The following is a 17,059-nucleotide window of genomic DNA, read 5'->3' on the forward strand; positions in this document are numbered from 1 at the left end:
CAGTCCCAGCCCATGGCAGGTCCATGTGGGATTGCAGTTCTGGGAAGAGGACCTGGATCCTTCATGCAGCAATGAGGCCAAGAAGCTACTGGGCAATTCCCAGGGCAGAACTGGTGGCTCCTGACTCTCAGCCCCAGGGATTTTCTGTCCCAAGATGATTCTCACAGGTTCTGGTGTGACTGGAAACCACTGGGGCTTCAGCCAAGCCCAGGCCTCATTCCTGCTGTGGCAGGACAGGGCTTTATCCTCACATCAATGTCACCACGTTTGTCACAAATCTCACTGGAGGCCAAGAGGAAGAAACAGCAGGGGCTGATTCCGGCCTCACTCACACCAGAGCTCCCATTCTTCCAAGAGTTGAATTTCAGCTGCAATCATGATCCAAAACATAAAACAATTAATGGAGATTTAACAGAGATAGTCTGAATTATTTTTTCCTGTAATTTCAGTGTTAGTGACAGCTGCTGTTGCAGAGCTGCCTTTCAAGAGGGGGGCACTAGGAATTCCCTACCTCCTTTAGGAAGGAGATTCCTCTTACGTCCACTGAAGATCCATTATTCAGCCCTGGGGTAAATCCATGCCTTGGTTTTGGGTCCATCCAAACTGGAACAGTCTTATGAAAGGACCATTTATAAAGCCAAAAATTTAACTTTGTTTTGAAAGTTTATTGGATCATCTTGACACAAAATCATTACAGCAGCTTGTGGTATGTTGTTTTCTTTTTCTTTTCTTTTTTTTTTTTTTTCCAGGGAATGTTGATAGCAAATAAATTTGTGAATGTAACACATCATACAGTTTCAAAATTCTAGAATCACTGCACAGGATTCTGTAAGAGACTCTACATGCTAAAGTGACAGTTTTCATCCATGAATTAAAAAACCCAAACACTAATTGAGGAACATTATCCTTTAAGACAATTTTAATATGTTCAGTTTCTAATACACAACTGGCTAACCAAGGGAGGCTGACCAAAACCAAACCCTCCACGTCGTGGCAGCGCGGTCGGACACGGAGCTGGGCCTGGCAAAAGGAACCCAGAGCACCAGAGCAGAGCCTTTGCCAAAATACCTCCTGTGGGAAGAGTGTAAAGAGCACGAGACACGCATAAAGTACAGGACATCACCCAACAAAGAAGATCAACACTTTATCCTGCTCCCTGCATGGGGGTTTGGTGTTTCAGGAGTGGTGGTGGTGCTGGAGACATGCAGACCCAGGCAGCTCCTCCCTGGGCACCTTTTTGGAGCAATCAACTGCTCCTGACCTGTGCCTTGAAGCAAAACCCTTCCATGGAGTTTTGCTCACTGGGTGTGGAACTGCGAGGAAAGAAACAGAGCTGGGGAATAAAAAATAAGTTGAAAGCAAGGGATGTTGGAGAAGGACATCAACTGAGCATCTCTGCAGGACACTGTGACATCCCTTTCCTGTCAGTGACTCCACAAGGTTCCAATAGTGCAGAATGGGCACTTCCCACACTCTCCCTTCTTCCCCCTAAAGCGACTGCTACAGTCCCAAATCTGCAGCTCCTCAGCCCCCTCCCCATCCTGCACCCAGCAGGGAGAGCAGCTCCTCATGGCCCCTCTCCTGTACCCTGGCAGGGAGAGGGGATCATCATCATCCTCCTCCTCCTTCCTGCACCTGGGACAGGGGCTCCCCATCCATCCTTCTCTCCTGCACCCTGGCAGGGAGAGGGGATCATCATCATCCTCCTCCTCCTTCCTGCACCTGGGACAGGGGCTCCCCATCCATCCTTCTCTCCCTGGCAGGGAGGGCTCTGCCACAGGGACCCAGGAGCACTTGTGCTGCCAAATCTGCTCTCAGTGCTGCAAGGGCAGGGCTGGGGGACACTGAGGGGACACACAGAATGACCCTGCTGGTTTCAGAGCCCAGAGGGAGGACATGGACCTGCACACAAGGGGCTGCACCCATGGCTGTTTCTCTAACCTGGTAATGGTCAACCTCAGCTGGTGAGCGAAAGAATAAAAAAGCAGGAACAGACCCCTTTGGATTTCCAGTTTCTTGCTACAGCTTAACTGTTCAGGAATGTGAAATTGAAGTGGACTCATAAAACACATCAGCAGAGACAGCTCAGAGGGGAGAGGCCTGACAGACTCCATGTGTGGGGCAGTCGAGGGGAGCACAGACCCAAACAATAACACTTCCAGCCCGTTTCATGCTTCCACACTCGACTCTTCCAGCTGTCACTAAAAGAAGGTTAAGGCTCAAGGCAACTACTATAAACAGAAACTCAAACATCCCAGTTCCCACAGGGCTCCTTTGGATTAGCTCAAGGAGATGGAGGATATTTATATGCTGATCACAATAGATCTTGAGATAATAATAAATCATATATATATATAAAAAAAAAAAAACCAAAAAGAGGCCTTCTGGTCCAGCACCAGCCTCTGCTAGAAATATACATCAACTACAGCAGCCCTGAAGACATATTTCATGGCTAAGGATTAAGTCAACCTTCCCTGGCATAAGCACAAGCAACAAACTGTGCTACTGTTGATAAAGTCCTGCTCAGTCGCCGTCCCACACAGATGAAGGTCATGGGATCATCATGAGCTGCTGAATAAATAGTGCCCACCCCTCCCTCCCTCCCTCCTCCAGTCATGTCACCAGGATCTCTTTGGGCTAGAAAGGGTTAACACCACAGTTTGTAAAAAGTTCTGGAAATAAAAAGGTAACATACAGCCTTAAAATGTCTAAACTGCAACCAATGGTGGAGTGAACTGAAAGCACGTGCCCCAGGGTAGTACATGCGTACGAGGGAGAAACTTAACACTTGGGTCTGCTCGTCTTTACACGTTGGGTGTGTTTCTGCTCATTGGAATATTGTATAAGGAATATTCAGCACTTGGACAATGTCTCTTTCATCTCATCCAACAAGTTGCTAAGCAGGGTAGAATCATTACATTTCCCATCTATGGATACAGAGTTCTCTCCCTTGGAAAGGAAAAAAAAAAAAAAAAGAAAAAAAATAATTAGCTTCTCTTCCAAGTGGGGATAAATGTGTTCCCAGCCAAACTCAGGGGCTGGGAAGAGGCAGAGGAAGGCAAGGAAGGCTCCAGGTTTAGCTTCTCTCAGGGGTTACAGTGCTCTCACCTTTTTTACCAGTAGGCAGACGTGATGGCCTTGGATAGAACGGCTGTACATGGATGCACACGAATCAACGCGTTCCACAACTGCAGAGAAACAGCAATTTCATTTCATTCCAGTCCATTTTAATTCACCCCTGCTTCCCCTGGAGAGCAGCCCTTGCTCTGCCTGGCCTTGAGGAACAGAGGCTTCTACAGAGGGGAGGAGGAAGTCAGGGTTAAGATGTGCCTGGCTCCTCGTGGCTTCTCTCTGGGACGTTTCACAATAATGAGGTGAGTCATTTGTCTGCTAAGCCACAAATGTTCTGTGGCAAAAACACTGCTCAGAATGTAGATTTCTTCCCCAGAAATACTTCCAGTGAGGCAATGTCTAATGCAAACACCAGAGCATGATGAAACAGCCAGTTGTTTTGCTTCAGCCAGCGCTTGTGTTTTAATTAATAAACCCAAAGCTGAATAGCTGGGGCTCTCCCTCACTGAAAGGAGGCACTGGGGAAGGAGTCTGAAGCCCTGCAGATCAAACCCACCCTCCAGAGAACAGTTACAGCCTGAACTCCACAGCAGCTGCTCCCATGAGAGCTGTCACATGCCTCACTGGGCTGCAGGAATTCCACAGGGACACAAGGAGAATTCATTTTGAAGAACACTGCATGCTTTGAGTGTTGCAAAACTGGAGAAAACTCTCCCAAATGTATTTAATCTGGACATCACCTGCTCCTGTGGTTGCTGAGCCCATGGAGTGTTATGCCCACTAAGCACAGCAGAGATTTTAGAATACAGAATTCTGCAGAAGGTTCTGCATCAAGGCAGACTCACCTGAAAAATGATGATGAAAACAGATCTTTGCCAGTAGATGTTGGAAAGAAATGCTAATTCCATCTACTTTAATAGAACTCATGTGCAGATCTCCAGACTCTAGGAGCTTGGCAAAAGCATCACTGCAGAGCAGGAAGGAAAGTAAATGTTTTATTAGAAATGCAAGTGAAATCTGTCCCATCAGCTCCATGAAACATGCCAGGATACAGAAGCTTAAGTGCTACCAAGCTTGAGGAAAATAGGTTTACAACAAATACAGAAACCACACTCCAGAGCCCAATGGAGCAACTTGTGCCCTCTTGCTGCCAGAGCTGCCTCTGCCAGCCTGCAGGGCACAGAGCTCCCCCTGCAGAGCCACTTGAAATCAGTCAGTGGATACATCTGAGCAGCCTCCCCTTACAGAGACACTGCCCAAGCCCTCAGGAGCAGCAGGGCTCAGCCTGCCAGGGGCACTCACCTGTAGCAAGGCGTCGTGATCAAGTATGAAGCACAACTGAAGTGCAATTTGAAATCTAGTTTTTCATGGGTTGAACCTTCATCATCCTGCAACAGAGCAAAGGAGAGCAGGTGAGTGGGAACCACCCACCACAGAGACACCAGTGAGGAGCTGAGGGCTGAGTTCCCCCTGAAGGATCAGTGTGATCCCACCACAAGACCAGCCCACTCAAAGATTTGGCCAGCTGGGTTGATAACTGCACCCACAACAGGTAAGGGACACTCTGGGCTGCAGTTCTGCCTGCACTCTGCTGAAATGGACTGAGCAGACTGAGTTTAAACTAACACTTGGAGATGTGGTCTTACAGTTCATTATTTCCTGAGCAAAATAAGAAATTAATAGTTCCCAGATTCTTAGGTACTAAAATAGGACTAGCATGCTATTTTTAGGAAACTCTTAAAATAGAGATAATGGCTGATTCAGGAGTAGCCACAACTGTCTCCGTTCATTTCCTCTGAGCATCTCTTTCATTAATAACTGTACTGAAATAACATCAGAGACCCACACAGTCTTATCCAGTCAATACCTATTAAACAATGCCTTCCTCTGACCTCACTCTTGGTCTGGGTTTCCACTCTTAATGACTGCACCTAATTCTCATTTTAGTTTTGCAGCCTTGTAGCAGGCTGCAGTGTCCAAGTGAGATGAGAAGGAGCAGAGCCTGGTCCCCTCTGTCCCCTCCCCAGCAGATCAGGGTGATTTCCTAGCTGACAATGTGGCACATGTTCCAGGCTGCCTTGCTCACACGCTGACAGCAGTGACAATCCAGGACGTGCTGACGCAGGGCTGGGGGCACTCTTTGCACACGATGTCATGTGAAAATGTTCCTCACAGAATGGGCTGCTGCAGCAGGGATGAAATGATGTCTAAAAAAAGCTCCAGAGCAGAGCTTCCCACCCAAGCCCGGCTCCCTGACGCAGTTCCCAAGGAAGCAGAGGCAGTTGAGAGCTGCACTTACTTTGACTATAAAGGACAGTGTTCCTTTTAACTTCTGAGCCATAACAATACTCTGAAGTGTAAACACAAACTGGGCTTCATTAGAGATTCCTAGTGTGAAGAGAGGAGAGGGAAAAGTCAGGTCAGAACATGGTTTCCAGATCTAAATAACGGTTACAATAAACTGACTGATGTGCAGACTATTTTTGAACCAAATCTGAAATTCTCTGAGTTGGAATAGCTCTACAACTGCTGTGATGAGTCAACAATGTTACAGCACTTGGGTCTCTCAGTGGCAGCAATGGCAGCTGGCATTTGATGGAGGTTATTGAGCAAGTGCCTGGGCAAAGTGTCACAGTGTCACAGATTTAAACTATTTGCATAACTGGAATTATATCATAAACATTTCAGAGTAGCTTTCAGAGCTAATTTGAATTCTAATGTTTCTATGTTTTGCTTTTAATATACAAGTCTCTGTCAAGAACTGCCACATAGAGATTTAAAACAAATCAAATACCCCACTGCTTTCCATGGGGGATTGAAAAGCTCCCTGAGGCCACTTCAGCCCTCTGTGAGCTGTTCCAGGATTCAAATTAAGTCCTTGGTGAAGGAAGGGAAATTCAGGGAAGTTCATGGATTTGACTGTACTACTGTGCTCTGTACAAAACCAATATCATTCATTTCTGTGCTTAATACTTCAGCTGCCCTCCTTGCACATCCTTATCACAAACCTTCACTGCAAAAGGCCTCTGCCATTCAAACAGTGGGACAAGAGCTCCAGAATAAATCCAGAGTGGATTCTAATGCTTCACAAACCTCCTATCTTGTTTTATTTTAAATCTCATAGCAAACACATCATGAATTTTGCATTCCTGTAGTCAAAGGTGTGCCAGCCTGCAGGCACGTGGAAAAGGAACTCAGACATTTGGACTCCCAGCCCTAGATAAAGGCTTTGCTCTTGCTGTGCAGAACCACCTGCATTAGAGCCACACTGGGAGAAGGCTTATCCTCTCCAGGGAACTGTGGGAAAGCCCAGCAACAGCCAGGCAGAGATGTTTTTTTCTGGAAAACAGCAAGAAGTTCAAGCAGCTCTTTCCACAGGAGGGCAGTGCAGGGCCAGCCACACTCCAAGAGCCCTGTGCAAAGCTGTGCATACCAGGGGGGAGCTGGAAGGGCACAGGGATCCCATCGTGTACTGATGATCCTTCTGGTCGGAGCATTTTAGTGTTGAGAGAGTCCAGGACATTCAGTTCCATGCTCTTAAGGAAGCTAGTGCTTTTGTTCTCAAAGATAACAGACACTGTAACTTGGCTGTCATACTGGAGGTTTCCTTGGATATCATAGGTCTGCAAATGAAGGGAAAAATATCACAGGAAAGAGTCAAACTTCAAGAAACAGAACACAGAACACATTTATCCCCATTTTACCCAGGGATAAAACCAGGTTCAAAAGGGAGGTAATTTGATATGGCTAGAAGATTATGGAAGCACACTGGGATTGGGAAAATATCAACTTAGAAATTAAAGTGGGCCACCCAAAGGAAAGGAAATAGAGCTTGGGACTGAAACAGTCCTTCAGTTGTGTGATGGCTACATGAAGTCACTCCCCATCCCCAGGACACCCCTCTCTCAGAGCACACAGAGCAGCCCAAACTCACCATTTTAATGTAGGGGTTTTCAGCGAGAAGGCGATAACTGGACATGGGCTGCAAAACAAGAGAGAGCTCACAGTGACACCAGAACTGCTGACTCTGGGAAGAGCTGTCACTGCCCTCCCTCCCAAACAGCTGAGCTCTCCCTGTCCCCAGGCCTGGGCACAGCTACTCACTGGTAGTGGCTCATCCTCTAGTGTCCCGTTCTGCACCGACTCCGGGGGCTCCTCCTCGCTGTGATGACTCTTCTTCTTGGATTTCTTTTTATCCTTTGATTTCTCTTCTTTCTCTTTCTTGTGCTTTTTCTTCTTATGCTTGGAGGATTTCTACCAAGAAGAACAAGAAACTACAACAACCCTTAAAGAAACCCTTGATTTCTAGCAATGACTCCTCCACCACACTTCCATCTCTAGACTCTCACTCTCTACATTTCCTGGACTGTGCAGAGTTTCCTTTTACAGCAGAACCCAAAACAGAGCTACCATTCCTTAAATCCCAAAAGTAACTCCATGTAACTTAAATCCTTAAATCCCAAAAGTAACTCCCAGTAAACCCTGCTCCCCACACCTTATCCCAAAGTAACCTGGGAACAGCACAGGGCAGAACCTCTCCAAGTGTTTGGAAACTTTAACTGGGACCTGTCCCTTGGCTCAGGGACATGAGGTGGTCACAGCTCCCCAAGGATGTAACATTTGCAGGCAGTCACTGCACTGAACTGATGCTGTTGGTAAATCCTTTGGGCTGCTTTTTAAGGAGTTTAAGACAGCAGAAGAATATGGCTGAAAGGTGACAGCAACTTCATAGAACCAGAGAATTGTGAAGGTTGAAAAAGATCTTTGAGATGATCAGGTCCAGCCATCAGCCCAGTGCCACCACATCCACAGGTTTTCTGAACATTTCCAGGGACAGTGACTCCACCACTGCCCTGGGCAGCCTGTCCCAATGCCTGACAATCCTTTCCATTAAAAAACAATAACAACAAAATCTTTTCTAATACCTAATTTAAGCCTCCCCTGGTGTAACTTGAGGCAATTGCCTCTTAACTTGAACCACTTACCTTTCCTTCATCCTCCTCCTCCTCATGTTCTTCCCTTTCTTCCTTTTTTACCACTTGGGGTTCAGCCACCACAGCAGTGCCCACTGCAGGCTCGCTCTGAGGAGAGGAGCATAAGGATTCTGACACTCATGGAAAGCAGCTGGAACAACCCAATCCCACAGCAAAAGAAACTCAACAGTGACAACTCCCCACAAGTGTTATTTCAGAAATGACATTAGGCTAACATGGCTTTCATTTTATGCCTCAGAAACCCAGCAAATATGATCACCTGAGGACTTGATTCAGAGGATTTCCTCCAAGGAATCCATCCCCTTCTATCTTGGTCTCTTCCTCTAAAATTTCCCATCAAAATTCATGAGAATTTTTCTTTCACACTCTGTCTCTCATGTCTATTAATATTGCCAGAGTCTACCTCATACTGGGAAATAAAACCATACAACTGTATAACATTACACTCATCAATAACAGAATCAACCAAGGCTGGAGCTGCATCTATATTTCTATTTCTATTCCTTGATCTGCACAGAATGAGCCTCAAGTCTCCCATTTCAGCTCCTGTGAACTGGGCAGACAGTATCTCTGCTTCCCAGCAGGAAGGTGAGGAGATGGAGCTGATGTTCCCCTCAGTGCTGCAGCATGACACAGCACTCCTGCACAGCTCAAGGCAAGGAATAACCACAGAAGTTTCTTCTGATGGGAGAACATTCCTACCTGTGGCTGGGGTGTGGGAGCAGCTGGTGGAGCAGTGGAGAGCCAGAAATCCAAGTCTTCCCCCTTAATTTCAGGAGAAAAAAAAAAACATTATCATTGTTTTTAGATATTTCTTAAAAATCAAATTAAAAATCCAACAACAGCAACAAAAGAAAACCAAAACAAAAAGATCACAAGGATGGAACATCTGCCTTATGAGGAAGTGCTGGGAGAGCTGGGGGTGCTCACCTGGACAGAAGAAGGCTCCAGGGACACCTCAGAGCCCCTTTTGGGGCCTGAAGGGGCTCCAGGAGAGCTGCAGAGGGACTGGGGACAAGGCCTGCAGGGACAGGACACAGGGAATGGCTCCCACTGCCACAGGGCAGGGCTGGGTGGGAGATTGGGAATCAGGAATTGTGGAATCCATCCCTGGAATGGATTTCCCAGAGCAGCTGTGGCTGCCCCTGGATCCCTGGCAGTGCCCAAGGCCAGGCTGGACAGGGTTGGAGCAGCCTGGGACAGTGGGAGGTGTCCCTGCCATGGCAGGGGTGGCACTGGATGGGCTTTAAGGTTCCTTTGAACCCAAACCAATCTGGGATTCTGTGAGTCTATAACAATTAAATTAAAATTTGAAGTTCCCATGGAAATGCAGCACTGCAGAGTGCTCCTCATGCTCAGATGCTGTGACACATTCAGGACCAAACACACCAAGAAGTTTCACTTCAGTTTTTGAGCACTTGCAAAGGCAGGCCCAGCTGACCTGCCCAGCACCCCCACAGCAGGGCAGGGCACCCCTGGCATTCCAAGGGCTGCAGGGCAGAGGGAATGAGCAGCTCTGCAGGGGATTAACAGGAGGATGCTTCAAATCCTGACAGCAACTGGCAGCCATGGGCAGGGTTTATAACTGAAAGGTTCTGGAGCACATGGGAGTCAGGATGCACCACAAATGACACAAAACCAGTTCCAGATATTTTGTTAAGGAGTTCCCCACTTGGAGAACAGACAAAATATCAGCAAACTCAGCTCCACGTGAGCTCTGGCAGATCTGCTGTGTAGGCTGCAGTAAGCTGAATTCTGCTAGCTAAGGAGGCTCAGTGTTATTTTTATTAACAGAAATCTTTAAATACCTGCTGCTACAGTAGTAAAAATTGAAGGAAATAGAGGGTGAATGCATTGAGCTGTTTGAACTGTTAAATGCAACTGTTCCTAGGCAACAAAATGAACTCAGCAATAAATAACAGCAGGAGCTAAAATAATGCAAATCTTGGAGAATTACCTTTTTTACTTCTTCCTCCTCCTCCTCTACCACCTTTTTCTCTTTCTCTTTCTTCTTTCCTTTATCTCTCTCTTTATCTTTATGTTTCTTTTCCTTCTTTTTGGGTTTCTTACTCTTCTTCTCTACTAGGGGAACTTCTGAGTCTGGTGACTTCAGGGTCTCCACATTCCTGTGTCTCTGCACTGGCAGCTTCTCACTGTCTGCTAAAGGCCTTGAAAAGAAAGAGCCCATTACCTGCTGCACACAGCTCCCTCAGCCACATAACCTGGCCAAGACAAGCTCTGCTTTGTTCTTAGGAGCTGGGCCCCCAAGCCTAAAATCAGTGTATATTTTCATACCTGGAGTTTACTTATGCACTGCAGACATTGCCCTTGTGGGTTAGGAGTCAGAGGAAACAATCAGAAGGTGACTGAGAGCCAAGGTTTTGCTGTTTAACCCTTAGAGGTGCCACCAGAGGCTGAGGAACACCCCCAGAGGAACAGCTCCATGTTCCACTGTGTTTCCATGGAATCCCTCTCCAGGGAAAAGCAAGGATGTGGAACAGCATTTCCAGCAGAGTGGAAATTTCAGCAGTGGAATGTCAGCATGGCTCCAGCAGCCCTTGAAGGGTGTGGGGTTTGTTGTTCTTGATGAATAGATCAGCCTAATTGGGAATTATTCTAAGTAATTTTTATTTTGGAAGTTTGCACTAGGAATTTCTACTCCACTATCACATTTTGTAAGTTAAATGTAACTTCAAACACCTGTTTGCAAAAAGCACCAACAGCAGGTGATATTTACACTGTATCCTAAATGCATTACTTAGGAAAAAAAAAAAAACCACAAAAATTTCTCTCATTCTTGTCAAACATTTCCAGAAACCAGCAAGAATTTCATCAACTGCATATTTTTCTATTTATTAGCTTTTATTTAATGTTAATTTTCACACTGGCACAGCAAACATTACTTCAGGAAGATTTCTAATGGCCTTAACTGCCTCATTTTTTTTGCTTATATTGCAATAAGAACCAGAACCAAATAATTTTTCACTTTCAGGGAAGATTGAACAACAAACAGGCCTCATCTTTTACTATTTCATATATATCTGTACAGGAACAGCAATGGTGCTGAAAGCCAGGGACAAAACAGACTCACAAATGTCAGAGTCTCTGAGTTAACAGTTCCACCACCCTTCAAGGACTTGCCCTGTCCAAAATCAACCAACCTGACAAAGGTCAACACTCAGGAGATATTCTTACCTGGGAGGCTTCCCTGAAACCAGACTGCGTGTGAGCGTGACAGACAGAGCAGTGCAAGCACAGAAAGAAAGAGAGAGGACACAGACATGAGAAACCATGACAGGAGAGCACAGCACTCATGGCACAGGGAGGGAATGGATGGAACAATCCAGCAGCCCTGGATGCCTCCTGAGCACAGCCCCCAGGACCTGCTCTGCTGGGTGTGCCCAGTGCTGCTGAGAATCACCATGCAAATACAGGGGCTACAGGCAGAAATTAATTTCCTTTTATATATTTGTCACTGCAGACTTTGGCCTTCCAAAATAGGAGTTCCTCAGAAAGTGTTTTATTCATTTTTCACAAGGTACTGAGAGGCCAAAGCCCTATAAATTTGGCACTGCAAAGAAAGGCACAGACCCAAGTATCAGAGGAAGAGAGAGATCCCACACACACCCACATGGGCCTGCACAGTCTTCAAAAATTTACAGGAGGCATCCCTGGACCATAAATCAGCAATTATTTTTAGCATGGTGATTTTGTAGAAAATTCCAACCCAATCTCCCTGTGCAACACTGCACAGCCCAGGGCTCATGGGCATGAAGGTGCAGGGGCTCAGTGCTGGCACTGGCACAGCCCCAGAGCTGGGCACAGGGGTGACACACAGCTCAGTCACAGCAGACAACTTCACAACAGTGGGACACACTGCAGGGCCACAGGGCAGTGGGGTGGGACAGCCTGGGTGTTTCTGGGCAGTGACACAACACAGGCTTGCCATGGACACAGAGCTTCTGAGGGGGACAGATGGACACAGCTCACACTCAGTGCCAACACAGGTGACAGCAGAGAGACAGTGGGACACCCAACCCTCAGAGTGATCCCCACCTGATCCAGTGACACTGTCTGTGCTTCCAGACTCCTTCAGTCACATCACACTACATTTAGTGACTCCCCAGCCCCTCCCAAACCTCTCCTACTCAGGAGTTGAGATTTTATCATCCAGGCTGCAGTGGGAGCCAAAGCTGGATGAGCACCTGTGGTCTCAAAGCCATGGGGAGAGCCTTCAGCCTCTTCCCCTCATGGCCTGCTGTGCTTTGCCTGCTCAGCCCCAGCCCTGCCCTCAGGCACTCCCTCAGTGAGCTCACACACAAACTGCACTTACTTATCCAGGTCTATGTCAAGTGCTTTGTAGGGATCATTGGGATCTTTGTCATCTTCATCACTGGGCAAAGCATTCTGCAGGAGAGTAAAGAGACACCCACTGAGGCAGCAAACTACTGCAATTTTCAAACTCAAGCTTAACACCACCCAAATTAAAATTTTTTTGAGCCTGTGAACCCTGCAGAGGCCAGCTGCAGTCAGGCTCAGTAAGTTATGGGAACAATGCACTTCAATGCAGCAGCCAGTTTCAAGATTAATTTGGAACAGAAACCCCTTCTTCATAAACAGCAGGACTTGAATTGCTGCTGCTCAGTTTTGATTAAAGGAAATTTTAGCAACAAATACAGATTACATCATTAGCATCTGCAATTAATTATCATCAGCTGCAAAGCTGCTGACTAGACAGCAAGTTACTGTCAAAGTGAAGCAGCAGAGCATAATAAATGCTATTTGGGCAGTGTTACTTTTAGAGCAGGGATGAACATTATTTGGTTGGCTTTGACTTTTTTAATAGCTTCAGTGGCAATTTTTGTCTTTTTGTTAAAAAAAAAAAAAAAAAGACAGTAATTTCTTCCCCTGCAAAGAACAGCCTGGGATCATCTCAGTCACTTCTGAAACAGCTCTGGAACTGCCACATCACAGACTGGTTGCAGCTGTGGGGGCAAAAACCTCTCAAGAGCTGCACACAGATAAATCCCAGAGCCCAAGCACAGGAGCTGACCTCTGGCATCTCCTCTGTGATGATGTCAACGTGGTGAGCTGGAGCAATGTCCTCCTCACTCTCTGTGTGCAGGGAGTTGTGCCGATGGTGTTTCCCTCTCTTCTCCTTTTTCTGCTTTTTCTTTTTCTTGTCTTTCTCCAGTTTCTGTTTATGCCTTCTCTCTTCTTCCAGTTTCACATACTGGTCTGACATGGGCATTCCTGGGGGAAGCCAAGCTGCTTTCAGGTACAGAGCACATGGACTGAGCACTGACACACCACAAGAGGAGTGTGCCCTGCTGCTGCTTCCAGCTTCTCAGAACCAGCTGGATCCACATCTCTGTGCTTCCACACCACCTCACACAGCCCCCCAAGCACCAGCTTTGCTGTGCACTGCATCTCTCCAGAAACAGGACAGAGCTCAACCCTGCTCTCTCATTCTTGGCTGCGTTACTGCATTACAAGGAGCACCCAAACATTGAGATTTTAAGGAGAATTGGTGACATTGCTGCTGTACTTGTAATGTAAAGAACTTTATCAACAGCTTTTCAGTGCTGTATCCAACCACTCCTTAGATACACAATCACTTTTGATAACTGAAACAAGATATTCAAACAGTATCTCTACCATTAGATTCTATTTCATGTCTCCTCCATCAGACCTCCAAGATATTTTCAAGGTGACTGCTCCCACACAGAACAGTGGTTCCTCTACATGCTACAGACCTGGCTGCATGACATTCCTAATCACAGAACTACTTCTAATATTATCTTGAAAGGAACTCAGACTGCAAAGTACTATTTTCAAATGTAAATTAAGGAGATACTTTTAAGACTCTAATGGAAGTGTGTTCCTTGCCCTTCAGAACCTCATGTGGAAGACCCAAGAAAGAATTATAACTTTTGTTAAACTGAATTTCTTTAATTAATTGTAAAAGATTAGCTGTGCTTACCTGGAACTTTTAATGGGACAGAAAGGTCAATCTGGACCACAGGAATGTGTTCCACCCCTGGAGTGTCTTGGTATCGCTGGCAAAAGAAAGATTTGTTACTTTCTGAGCACTGCCAGCACAAATTTCTGTAAATAGAAATATTACAAAACATCAAGCAGCTCAATCCCTTAAGTGAACATTTTCAAAGATAGGAATGGAACAACTTGTTAATAATTCTGTGTGGTAGCAGAGGGTGTTTTAAAGCCAGTTGATAACTATTATAAAGGACCCTACTCTTAGCTAGTTTGTTAACCCCACTACTGCCCTGAAGAATTACTGCAGCTCCCAGAATGAAGAATTACTGCAGCTCTCAGAAGAATTTTTGGTTTGTTTTATTGCTAATAAACAATATCAGCAATACTGTTTGTTAGCAATAAAACAGACCAAAAAGGAGCCCAGGAGCCCTTGCCACTTGAGAAGATAAATTTGGAGATTGGAGTTGAGCAATATGGGGCAGTCCTTCAGATATAGAGAGTTATAGAGGGAATAAAGGAAGTTCTTTCCCTGAAAAAGGTGTTCAGAGAACACAACAACTTCCTGATCCACAAAATAAAGTGTGAGTTCCAGGGTCACCCTCTGCAGGGCTCTGAGTGAGGTGCCTGGGGATGTGAATGCTGCCATCACCCAGGGCTGGGACAAACTGCACAGACTCTCACAGGCTGCCCTGGGGGTACCAGGTCACTCAGGAGATTCTCAGCACAAACAGGAGTTATAAAAACAGTTGTAGGCAGCCACTCCAGTCCATGCATTATAAAATGGGAAGGGGAAAGTGCAGGGGAAATATCAGAATGTGCCAGAGGAGGCTGCAGCTCTGATATTCAGGGATCCTTCACAATGACAGCAGAGTCCAGTGAGATATTGCAATTCAGACTCACCTTCTGAGGGGAAGGAGAGCTTTTAATATAAAATGGGTTGTTGGCCTGTTCTTGTTTCCGGGCTTCTCGACGCTAAAAGCAAAAGAGAATTTGCAGTTACAATGTTTGTTTGTAAGCAAAGAGATAAAAGACACTAAAGTGCAAAACAAAGGCTTCCTGCATTTTTGGAACAATACATAACTACTGTGAAAAGACAAGAGCAGAACAGCTTGTGTGTGATAAAGCAGTTCTGAGTTACCTGACATGCTAGGATAGAACTGCAGGCACCATTAATAATTCCCAGCCCTTGAGGAGTTCAAGGCCAGGCTGGAAAGGGCTTGGAGCAGCCTGGGATGGTGGAAGGTGTCCCTGCCCTGGGCAGGGGGTGGGATGGGATGAGATTTAAGATCCCTCCTGTCCCAAGCCATTGTATATGATACTATGACTAATATTCCTTAGAACACCATTCTTGGCTTTTTAATTATAGACTAGAGATAATAACTTCCCAGACTTCAATTTTTTATGGCAATTGGAATGTTGCTGCTTTCATTTCTGCAAGGAGAGGAAGAAGTGAAGATTCATATAACTACAAGCTCTCTCTGTGAAAGCAGAGAGGTCAGAGGCAGGAAAGGTGGGATCACTGCTGAGCACAATCATGTTTCAGTCATTCACAGAAGCTGCTCAGGCCAATAAACATCAGCTCACATCAGAGAACAGCTTTCCTGAGCTGTGGAGAGCATCAGGGCTCCCTGGCTACATGGAGAATCCACAGCAGCCCCCACTGCTCCAGCACCACTTAGATTACTACTGAAATTATGTAGGGAAAGGCATTTTAACATTCACTCACTCTGGCCAGTTCCTCTTCATCTATTTCTGGCTGTCTGTGTCTGGAATGCCTTTGTTCCTCCTCATGAAATATTGTTTTGGGCTTTTCATCTTCAGACTCGCTGTCTGATGGAGGCTCATTGATCCAGGCATCAAGGTCCAGGCTGGGAAGAATTGCAGCAAACAAACAGCTTGACTCAGTACACTGAATATTTCATTGTCTCGTCATATACTTTGTTTTATTATTCAAAGTTTAAATAAAGGTTTGGGAGAGAGAAGGAACTTTACCCCTCTGGAACAGGGACTTTCTTCTGTGCTTTAGGAGCCACAGGGTTCAGCTCACCAGCAAACAGGGCTATCACTTCCTCAGCTACAGGAACTTCTTTTGCTTGTAGCTTCTGAATGTATTTTATTAGCTGCAAGATGCAAGAAGCCTAAAAACAAATAAAGTAGTGGTTTCAGAGTAATATTTAACAAGTTGAACCAACAAATCAACTGAAGTCAACAGAAGGTGTTTTATTTCATTAAGGAACTTAAGAGAAGCAGCATAAACTGCAGGTTTATAGCAAATGTAAAAAGTCCATATTAAGCTTCTCTTTTAGCTGGATCCTTGTTGCGCCCTTAAGTGCCTGAATAATTTTAAAATTAAATTGTTTTGAGTGAAGATCTTGCTGGCAGCCTTCAGAGATGGCACCAAACTGCAGTAAGATCTGGCCTTTGTCATTGATAACAGCTGATAGAAAATGTGCACAGCCACAGAGAACCAGAGACCTGCTCCAAGGCTTCCTATGATAAATCCCGAAGTCATTTCATCCTCTTACCCTCTCCTGAACCTCCAGATCTGCACTCTGCACAAACTGAGGCAGGCGTTCGATCATCAGCTGTGTGATTTCCTGAGCTGCCTCCTTTTCCCCAGCCTGCTCCTTCTGCTGCAGGATGGATGCATAGAGCTTCACCATGTTCTGCACATAAACAGCCTGGATGTGGCCTGGCAGGGTGGTCACTTTGGGCCTCAGCATTGCTTCCAGGGTTTGGTTTGCTTCCTCCAGGTGTCTGTAAGGACAGAATACACAGATGAAAGGCAAGCAAAAATAAAATCCAACAGGCAGTGCTTAATACAAAAAAGAACAGAGATCACAGCACTTCAACAGACCTCATGCTCTTACTCAAAATTATCTGCTCACAACTAAATAGAAGATGCACAAAAAAGTATTACAATAATAAAAGTTGTAAATAAAGCCAAGTTGTTTCTAAGTAAAAATGTGATAACACTGGAAAAAGAGTATATTTTC

The 17,059-nt window shown here is 45.7% G+C and overlaps 1 protein-coding gene across 1 annotated transcript in view; it reads right to left on the bottom strand.

Moving 5' to 3' along the window:
- Positions 1-646: 646 nt before the first annotated feature.
- The window catches only part of AP3D1 (adaptor related protein complex 3 subunit delta 1), a 46,369-nt gene continuing 29,956 nt past the window's right edge, over positions 647-17,059 (bottom strand). Inside the window, exons 15-32 of the mRNA XM_058040666.1 lie at positions 16,589-16,820; positions 16,056-16,201; positions 15,790-15,931; positions 14,964-15,035; positions 14,050-14,125; positions 13,120-13,319; positions 12,400-12,473; positions 10,024-10,234; positions 8,769-8,831; positions 8,058-8,153; positions 7,177-7,326; positions 7,007-7,054; positions 6,506-6,695; positions 5,372-5,460; positions 4,375-4,460; positions 3,918-4,039; positions 3,109-3,188; positions 647-2,949 (exon numbers count right to left, since the gene is read on the bottom strand). Coding sequence (XP_057896649.1) covers positions 2,854-2,949; positions 3,109-3,188; positions 3,918-4,039; positions 4,375-4,460; positions 5,372-5,460; positions 6,506-6,695; positions 7,007-7,054; positions 7,177-7,326; positions 8,058-8,153; positions 8,769-8,831; positions 10,024-10,234; positions 12,400-12,473; positions 13,120-13,319; positions 14,050-14,125; positions 14,964-15,035; positions 15,790-15,931; positions 16,056-16,201; positions 16,589-16,820 — 2,173 coding nt within the window. The 3' untranslated portion in view covers positions 647-2,853. The remainder of the gene's footprint in view (positions 2,950-3,108; positions 3,189-3,917; positions 4,040-4,374; positions 4,461-5,371; positions 5,461-6,505; positions 6,696-7,006; positions 7,055-7,176; positions 7,327-8,057; positions 8,154-8,768; positions 8,832-10,023; positions 10,235-12,399; positions 12,474-13,119; positions 13,320-14,049; positions 14,126-14,963; positions 15,036-15,789; positions 15,932-16,055; positions 16,202-16,588; positions 16,821-17,059) is intronic.

The sequence above is a fragment of the Melospiza georgiana genome, chromosome 26 (genome assembly GCF_028018845.1).
Source record: "Melospiza georgiana isolate bMelGeo1 chromosome 26, bMelGeo1.pri, whole genome shotgun sequence".
Taxonomy (NCBI): domain Eukaryota; kingdom Metazoa; phylum Chordata; class Aves; order Passeriformes; family Passerellidae; genus Melospiza; species Melospiza georgiana.